This window comes from Oncorhynchus nerka, linkage group LG21 (genome assembly GCF_034236695.1).
Source record: "Oncorhynchus nerka isolate Pitt River linkage group LG21, Oner_Uvic_2.0, whole genome shotgun sequence".
Taxonomy (NCBI): domain Eukaryota; kingdom Metazoa; phylum Chordata; class Actinopteri; order Salmoniformes; family Salmonidae; genus Oncorhynchus; species Oncorhynchus nerka.
This window is the reverse complement of record NC_088416.1, coordinates 29,524,440-29,534,397: the sequence shown is the minus strand read 5'-3', so window position 1 is coordinate 29,534,397 and position 9,958 is coordinate 29,524,440. Positions and strand designations below refer to the sequence as shown.

At 43.4% G+C, this 9,958-nt stretch overlaps 1 protein-coding gene across 1 annotated transcript; it reads right to left on the bottom strand.

The window, feature by feature from the left end:
* Nucleotides 1-1,058: 1,058 nt before the first annotated feature.
* Nucleotides 1,059-9,736, bottom strand: LOC115110428 (casein kinase I). Its single transcript, XM_029636077.2, is given in 12 exon segments — nucleotides 1,059-3,262; nucleotides 3,388-3,454; nucleotides 3,759-3,898; nucleotides 4,320-4,509; nucleotides 4,872-5,020; nucleotides 5,187-5,357; nucleotides 5,571-5,799; nucleotides 6,193-6,329; nucleotides 6,332-6,340; nucleotides 6,645-6,755; nucleotides 6,989-7,079; nucleotides 9,526-9,736. Coding segments are annotated over 10 exon segments (1,245 nt in total). The 5' UTR covers nucleotides 7,065-7,079; nucleotides 9,526-9,736; the 3' UTR covers nucleotides 1,059-3,262; nucleotides 3,388-3,421.
* Nucleotides 9,737-9,958: the final 222 nt, after the last annotated feature.

The following is a 9,958-nucleotide window of genomic DNA, read 5'->3' as shown; positions in this document are numbered from 1 at the left end:
TCACGTCACCCCGCTCCTCCGCTCTCTCCACTGGCTTCCAGTTGAAGCTCGCATCCGCTACAAGACCATGGTGCTTGCCTACGGAGCTGTGAGGGGAACGGCACCTCAGTACCTCCAGGCTCTGATCAGGCCCTACACCCAAACAAGGGCACTGCGTTCATCCACCTCTGGCCTGCTCGCCTCCCTACCACTGAGGAAGTACAGTTCCCGCTCAGCCCAGTCAAAACTGTTCGCTGCTCTGGCCCCCCAATGGTGGAACAAACTCCCTCACGACGCCAGGACAGCGGAGTCAATCACCACCTTCCGGAGACACCTGAAACCCCACCTCTTTAAGGAATACCTAGGATAGGATAAAGTAATCCCTCTCACCCCCCCTCTTAAAAGATTTAGATGCACTACTGTTCCACTGGATGTCATAAGGTGAATGCACCAATTTGTAAGTCGCTCTGGATAAGAGCGTCTGCTAAATGACTTAAATGTAAATGTATACGTCTTAATGAAATAAACGCAATTACTTAGCTCGCTCCAAAATAACTTGTCACAAAACATTTGGATAATAGTTTCGCCATTTTAAAGTTAATTTCTTTCACTTTGATTTACAAATCAAGGGGCAACCAAGCTTTTTTCCATTCTATTTCAGTAATATATCCATTCCAGAATAATTTAACTTATTTATTACAATCTATAAAATTAGGCAATGACAAGAACAATATTTTCTTACATAATTTCACAAATGTTAACCCTGATCCTTTTAAAATTTGTATCTGGAAATGAAATGTACAATGTTGATTATTCCTCACATCTTCATGTATTCAAGTGTAGTTACTTGATTGTATGTTTAGATTGAAAAATATGTACTGAGATGTTTCTCATTACTGTATTGAGAATTTAATTTGAATTTTGAAAAAAACATTTCAGACCCAGTCACTCCTCCATAGTCCCCTGAAATGGTCCTCTTTTAGATACAATAACATGACATTTCCCAAATGCAGTGTACAGCTACAGTACACAGAACTGAAGTAGAAAAGAGCTATTTCAACAAATTACTAAAAAGTGTGGAAGTTTTATTTTTTATTAGGTCATAAAATATACACAAATACTGTTTGTAAATAAAGTTAAAGTGTGTTAAAGAACTGTACAAGATATCAGTACATAATACATAAAGTGTATACTCCCCATAACCTGACCAGCGCTATCCCTCCCCTTAGTTACATTGCCACTGGGTCACACTGGCTTGCAAAAGGGACATGTCGCAAACACAGGTCATTACCAGAATCTGTGACATCACTGTGACTGCATCCGAGTCCCAGTTATCATCAATGACATCAAGGGTGCTGGTAAATGACATCCAGGGCCCTCTTATTTTGCAATAGAAGACGCTGATGACGTCAACCCCTGTCAGCATCCCCCTTTTCAAGAGTGCTTTTTTTGTTTTAAAGGAAAAGTAGACAGCCCTATATCAGGTCCTTGGTGGAGAACATGGACAGCCTCCAGGAAAGGCTTTGAGTGGAGTGATGGGGAGAGTAGTGACAAATTCTCAACAGGCTATGAACAAACTGCTGGGAATAAAATAAAACGGGACAAAAAGAAGAAAAACAAAGTGCAATACTTCAAGAGTTTCCTCATACACAAGAGAAACAAAATGGAGTTTCAAAAAAATAACAGTGAGATGGACAATCTCAAATAATGAGGCATGAGAAATGTATAGCCTGCAGTTTGTCCCTAGCAGCTCTGTGGTCTTAACAGGGGACCTATGGAATTCTGAGAGCCCATGCACCAGACCTACACTTCTGACGACACACACACGCGAACCAGTTGGCGATGTAAAAGTTTCTAAAATTCCTCCCAATTTAGTACTTAATATTTTCAAAAATTCTGATCCCCAGCCGCAATTTATGCATTTAGTATGTATTTTTCTACATTACACCTTAAAAACAACCAATCACATTTTGGCTTTACACAGAAATTAAAAAAATATTTACAATGAAGTAAAAAAAAAAATATTAAAAAGCCATTCCACTTCATGCACCCTCCCCCTCCCCCCCTTCAATCAAGTACAGAGTGCATCCATTCCCATCAGACCAACAAAAAGAAAAGCATTAAAATAAAATGTAAAAGTTGACGTTAAGAACAATCATGAAAATCATAGCCATCATCATTTGTCAACTTGTTCATCGCAGTCTCTGGTCAAATACAATAGGCTTGTTATTCTCCCATGTCTTAAGAGTGTTGCAGTCTTAAAATAAGCGTGGTTGCTTTGACCTTACCAACCTTCCAAATATTATGACCAAAGAACACAAATCAAAAAGGAGACCTAAGTGGGTAAAAAGGGAGGATTTTTAAAAAACAAGTGTGGATGAGATGGTGAATACATGAGAGCGGGAGAAGGGTAGAAAATGCATGTTCACCTCAATCATTGTGTGAGGTGTTGGCTTTTGGGCAAAATCAGTTCCAAAGAGGGCTAAAGTAGAGAATTAGCAATTCAGTAAGAGGTAAAGTAGGGGAAAAGAACCCAACACTATTTCTACACCATTACAGCTAATAATCACATGCTCTTTCTTTCTCATTGCTTCATCTACCACCCACCCATCTCTCTCACCATTCCTTCTCTTCAGCTGTACCTTTCCTTTTCGAATTAAAACATCAAATAAGAAACTAAAATTGCCCAAGCCTCAACAGGACCCCCACCAAATTAATATGATCTATTCACAAAATATTCACAGTAAATGATACTAATGGAGTACAGCCCCTTACTATTCTATAAATGAACTGGTTAAAACATACATGGGTACATTTGTGTGTGGTCTTTGCAGTGTAAACAGAAATGGCTAAATCCACACAAGCCCAAATTTCGAGTTGACCTTTCCTTGGAACGCATTTGTGCCCGCAACTATATTTGGCAAAGGAGCACCTGCTTGGCTTTTTCAACCCCCAAATCAGTCTTCTACCTCTGCCAGCCGCCCAGAGAATAGTGGGGGAGGGACAAAGGTGTGTGGCAGGGGGTGCATGATCCAAGCTACCATGGGGTAAATGAGTCAGTGGAGAGGAGGGTGTTATTCACTATCTTATCCTCGTACTATTACAGGCCAGGTTTATCCCATCAAAGTTAGGGTGGAGGGGAGAAATTCCTGCAGTCCTTGAACAACTGCCATCCTTTCATCAGTTTATGATTCTCTGTCCTTTCCTCCAAGATCCACTTATTTGTCCAATTAGCAAAAATTCACAAAATAAACAAAATTGGGACAAAGGATCTCTTGAAGCCCTGCAATGGAAGATTGCGTATTTAGTCAGATGTGTAGATAGTGTTTTTTTGTCATTTATCACCTGTCTGACAAACTAGGTATATTTAAGTCCTGTGTGTCAACTTAGGGAAAGAGACATCCTCACCTGTCAGGATCCAGTGAATGTGGCGCTGAAGGTTTCACTTCCCCAGGTGCTCAAATGGCATGCTGACCTGGAGAGAGAGAAGAGTGGAGAGAACAAATTGGAGTGCAAATGAGAGGGCGAACGAGTGCTTCAAGTCTGGCACAATATAAAAATAATAAATCAACCCACTGCATGCTACATAATATAGAAGCTAAACACTAATAGGAAGTTCTCTGAAACTTTGACAAGAAATGTAATCTTGTTCTGGAAGGGTGGACATTTTTCTAGTTGATATTCCCCCTCAAAAAGTTGGTCATAGGAGTTGGGCTCAGGTGCATGACACCTGGGCTTTAGGGTTTGTGATGACGTATGATGGGGTAGCGTTAGCGTACCTGCGATGTGGAAATTCGGGATTGATCAAGACGGGCTGTGAGGTCAGAGGACGACACGTTTGCGGGGGCTCCTCGGTGGAGCCGCATGCTCACCTTCCGCTCACGCTCAGCGCGAGAGATAGCCCGCGGCGACGTGTTCCCTGAAAGAGGAAGAATAAAAGGGAGAAGGCCATTTAGAAATAGAACTGTTGACTTTGCAAACCGTCATTCCTGTCAATGCGTTTACAAAAGTATTTATCTATATCAAAAGCTATTTCATTGTCCCCAGCGATGAAATCAGGGAGTGGTCTGCGGCTTGGTCTCCGTTCATTCGTAAATTAGTCACATGCAATCTCCGACAGCACTGGGACGATTTTGACGAAACTTGGATGAATGTCTTGTCATAGGGATCCGGCATTTACAAAATTACACTGATTGGCAGAAGGAGGGAGCTATAGTAATGAACTGAAATGTGTTAGACACACACACACTCTCTCTCTCTGCCCTTTTTGGATAATTTCCTACATGTTTCTATTCCATTCAACTATAGCTCTAGTTAAAAGAGCACAGGTGTGTGCTCACCAGACTGCTGCACCCGTGATGCAGGGTTAGAGATGGCCTGCTCAGGTCCATTCCTAACTCTGTTGGCGGCTGATGGGGTTGGCCCTGGCGGGAGACCCCGTGCAGCAGATCCCCGAGGGCCTCCTACGATACGCTCGTCCCTTTCGTCAGCTCCCCTCCTCTCACCGTCTTCTGCTGTCCTACTGGCACCCTGAGAGGAGACCACACAGGTTTCAGCAAACCCATACCTCTACATAGAACTACATCCAAATCTTTCAGAATCATTCTGGTTATGTGGAAACACTGGATAGTGTATACATACCACTGCTTTTACAACCCTGTTTTTGGAGAGCTACCCTCCTGTAGGTTTTCGCTACAACCCGTTGTAACTAACCGGATTCAGCTTATCAACTAGCTAATTATTAGAAATCAGGTGTGCAAGATTAGGGTTGGAGTGAAAACCTACAGGACAGTAGCTCTCCAGGAACAGGGTTGGAGAGCCCTGGTGTAGACAGACAGAATGTAGCACTTAGTTCCTTGTAAAGAATAAGAGCTTTGGTGTGGCAAACTCACAAATTTGAGCATGTTCCAGTCGAATACGTAGTCATAGGAGAAGCCTTGTCTGTGGAACAGATTCCTGAAGAGCTGACGAAGGTATGAGTAGTCTGGCTTGTCGTCAAAGCGCAATGAGCGGCAGAAATTCAGGTAGGTGGAGAACTCGGCTGCAGACAAGCAATGGCAATAAAAGGGAAGGGTGAGCAAAAACCCAGGATTGAGAGACTGTGGTATATGCAAACGTTTGTTACAACACAATGGGGAAGGAAAATAGTTGTCCACACACATTGATACAAAATGTCACAGCCCAGACCGATACTAGCAGTCACTTACAGGGGTATCCTTTGCAGAGCACCTCGATGGGGGTGGACATCTTTTTCTCGCTGATGCGTTCGTACTTCTGCCTCTTTGTGGCGGCTTTGAGGCCTTGCCAGGGCAGAGAGCCCAGGTTGAAGTACATGAGGACATATCCCAGAGACTCCAGGTCGTCACGCCGAGACTGCTCTGAAGAACGGTAGACAGGTTTGAATGATTTGCTATTTAGGACATTTAGACAGGATTGAGTGGTATCAAAATATGTAAGCTAAGAACAAGGGGACAATAGTCACTACATCTCAACACTAGGCATGAGCATTGGAGGGTAAAATGAAATCACATTCATGAAGACATTTAGATACTTCAGCCAAACAGGAGGAGGTGATTTAAAAAGTCCCTTACCGATGCCCAGGTGGGTGTTGATGGACGCGTAGCGTGCAGTGCCCGTCAGGTTCTTGTTCTCCCTGTAGGGGATGTGCTGGTGTGTGCGGGCGTCTCTGTACTTCTTGGCCAGGCCAAAGTCGATGATGTACACCAGGTTGCCCTTCTTCCCCAGCCCCATGAGGAAGTTGTCGGGCTTGACGTCCCGATGGATGAAGTTTTTGGAGTGAATGTACTCGATGCGACTGATCTGGGGAGGACAGAGGGGGATTCAGAAGAAAAGGAGAAGCGAGACAACAAAGCTCTGCTGGCATAGTCTGTAAAAACCTTGAAACCTTACTGTAAGCTAACCGTAATTTAAACCCTCCAACACCCAATGCCTTTCGGGGGCACAACATTGGTAAAAAACAGCAACAATAAGTAACAGAACAAATCTGAGCAAAGGAAGAACAATGAGGAGGACAGGATGTAGAGAAAGGACAGCCAAAGACCATAGAAGAGTAATACACAGCAAAGTTAAGAGAAAAGGGTGACACAGCAGCAGAAGCAAAGTTAGGACAGCAGACAGAGAGGTGAAGGGTATAGAGGACAAACAGTACAATGAAAGTTGAGGGGAAAAGATGACACCATAAGAGTTCTGTACCATCTGGTCTGCCAGCAGTAGCACCGTTTTGAGGCTGAACTTGCGGGAACAGAAGTTGAAGAGGTCTTCCAGACTGGGGCCCAGGAGCTCCATCACCATGACGTTGTAGTCCCCCTCTGCCCCGCACCACTTTATCGAGGAATCCCCACTGTTAGGCAGGCACAAATAATGAGCTTTTAGTGTACATCTAACCATAGTTACATGCGCATACATCCTTTATGACTAATGTCATACAACAACTTCAGCAAAAGAGTGTTTCAGTGCTCAACACATTGTTTTTGGTGAACATGATACTTCTGAAATAAAATAAATGCAATAAATGGGTACATTTGACCATTTGTGATACAGTCACTACTTACTGATCCCAATACACTCAGACGTGTCAATATGGCATTTGCTAGGAATTTACTAATGTTCCTTCTCAGTCACCCCCCCCCCCCCATTCTCCTCACCTCCTCCCTGCATCATCTTGTAGAACTTGCTCTCGATGTGCAGCTGTGGGTGTTTGGTCTTCACACATTCCAGCTTAATGGCCACCTCCTCACCCGTGGCAATGTTGGCACCTGAGGAAGTGCGTGCACACACACACACACACATTAGGGCTAGACTCAGGAACAACTTGTGAACCATGAACATGGAAAGAAACTCCGGTTGAACACTCAGGGGATGGAAAGTCTAAGGCTAAGGGGAGGAAAAAAGCCAATATGGGGACTAGGCCAGTAGACAGAGGCAAATGGAGAAAAGGACAAGGAAGAAGAGAAATGCCAACAGAGGGAGATGGAGCACTTCCACTTACCAAGGTAAATGTCTCCAAAGGACCCACTCCCTATTTTCCGTCCCAGTCGGTACTTGTTCCCCACTCTCAGATCCATGGTGTTGACAGTTCACTATAGACACAGACCAAACAGACGAGAAGAGGCCAAGGTGTTACGAGGCAATCCTGACCGTACAGTCTTATATTTTACACTTGGCATAGGCTAATTTAAAACAAATGATACAAACACAACATAATCCACTAGACCTCGAATCGAAGGCAAACTTTGACTAATGGAACATTTCTTCCCCAATCAGCGGTAGGCAATCTTACAATCACTTTGCACATTCCAACACAGGATGACCATTAACTGCAAACACCTAAATGAATTGAGTGAGTGTGTAGCTTGAGCGGGTTGATTAGCAGACAGCGGTCTGGATTCCAGCGATAGGCTACATGATTACATTTGTAGGGCTGCTGAGGAGGTACAGAGAAAGTGGGAAATATAGAGGGACATTTGGAAGATGAGGCCTGAAAGAGAGACAAGAGAAAGAGCAACAACATATCTCCCTGGAAGGGCCCGGGAGAGCTCCCCAGAGTCAGCTGGGGCCTGGATAGTAGAAATTGTCAGACACGAGGGAGGGAAGGAAGCGAGTCTTCTGAGCCAAACTGCACGTGACACTGGAGCAGGATCATCATTTATTTAGCACCCTCAACCACGCCATATTCTGCAGCCACTGCAAAGGCGCTGCTGCGTGGACTGTATGTGTGTCAAAGCCCAGAAACGACTTGGAGCTGGAGAAGGATATATGAGGCATAATTTATAGAGCGCCACACCAATTTAGGTGGCCTAAGAAAAGCTTCTTCTATCTCTCAGTTGACACTGTAGTACATACAGATGGGAAGCATTATTCTGTCAGTTCTCATTACTAAACTACTATAGATCTTTTCATTGTGTGTATGACCTTGTCATGTTTTTCCTATGATTAGGCCTAGGCCATCCTACAACACTGACCACATTATACCTCACCACGATTACAGGTCTACTTCCTCTCAACATAATACTTTGGAAATGGAAGTAGCTCACGCCAGAGCAGAACGAGGAAGAACGAAAAGAAGCATTCTCAGTCAACCTCAGTTTTGTGGGCAATGGACATACCAATTCGGGAATGGAAAAAAAGTCATCAATTGCGCAGGACTAGTTGTGCATATTTAAACTACCAAGGGGAACCAAATATCTTTCTGGAAATTATTCCCAAAAAATGGGCATGAGGTTCTCTCCATTGCCTGTGGTGTTGTCAGAAGAGGCATCAGCTGACAGAAATACAGATGTGATGGTAGTAGATGGATTAGGGTTCATAAAGGGTTAGGTTTCTTTACAACATGAGGGTTTTAACTGTAGAGACCCAGCTCAGGCCTAACATTAATCAGGGCCTATGTATTAAACACCATAGATTAAATGTATTTGTCAGGAGTAGTGACATTGCTTTATATCACACATTGCTCCCCCGGGCATGACATTCAGCTATGGAATACTGTCAACTATAGTTTGTCACAGTGCAGAAAATCACAATGGTCTACCGCTGGTTATTCAGTTTGTAACATGGGACTTGTGATAATTATTTAGCAGTTGATTAATTCTAATGGGTCATGTGAGAGGTTTTATCAACAGATCACAGTTCAGAGCCAGGCTTTATATTTTGGTAGGAAACGAGCAGGACCTGGTAACTACAGTGTAAACCATACACTCACACCATGTATTGCAATATTCAACCATTACTCCCATGAAACACTACAGAGTATTTACTGACTTGAATCATTTCATCAGTGTGGGCCTGTAACCTACATAGAATTACAATGCGTTCTCTTTAAGAGACATTCTGTCTTATCAAAAAACTAGGACGATTTCACAACCACATGGAAAGAGGCTGTCTTTTTTCAGAAACAATACAACTAGGCCTACATAATGCCAGTCTATTTCACCTAGTGTTAATGTATTAGCTAGGTACGGCAACGTGAAATGTAACATTTGCATGGACAAAATCCTTTTACGGATTTGAGTATCATCAACCCAACTAAACATCTTCTTACGTCACCTTTTAGAAAGCTGTCGCTGCGTTGGTAACAATCAAAAGGGAAGCATCTCAACTAGGTTGAATAGTTGTGACACGATCACTCAAGTCGAACTGGTTACAATAATAATAATAATAACAACATCTACCGTACACTTCAAACAAAAGGTTGCTACTGTGACAATACCAACTGACCGTATACAGCAGTGGTTGTGCCTAGCTAGTAAGTAGCCTGAGAATACGCTTGCGCATCAACCATGTACCAGTCATTCACACCATTTTAAATGCCTTCAAGCTTCACAAATAGTTGACAGTGTATACGATCATGTAACATTTTGACTTTATTCTAGCCGCACCCTTACACCGGGGTACCTACCCTATGTTCTCCAGTGATAGCCATCTATTCGCCCCTCCCCCTCTGCGACGCTCTGAATACAAGACTCCGGTTCGGTCGAATCAAGTTCCCTTTCCCCCCTGGTATCGTCGGTTCCCCAGTACCTTACTCACACGATATTAGGTTTATTCGAGAGGTGGTTCAGTGGCGGTGCTGATCCGAAAGATGTCAGTCAGACTGGGCCCCGGGCAGCGAAGGATGGGAACGGATTCTGGTGGCTCTCATACCCCAATTTTCATTTTTCATCGGTTGTACTCCCTGTTGATAGTCCCCGTGAAGCTTCAATACGAATGGCCGTCTCTATCAGAGTTCTGTCTCCCCCTCTCGTTATTTGCAACGCACCATTGACAACATCTATGATGTCAGAAGCACCCGGATTGCCTTAAAGAAATAGAACAGCTACAACTGTAGACATTCTTAAATGTTACACATTTGAGGAATAGGCAGCCTCAGAAAATAAATGCAACTGAATTAGTGAAAATAGGCTGCATTTACACAGACAGCCCAATTCTGATATTTTTTCTCTCACTTATTGGTCTTTTGACC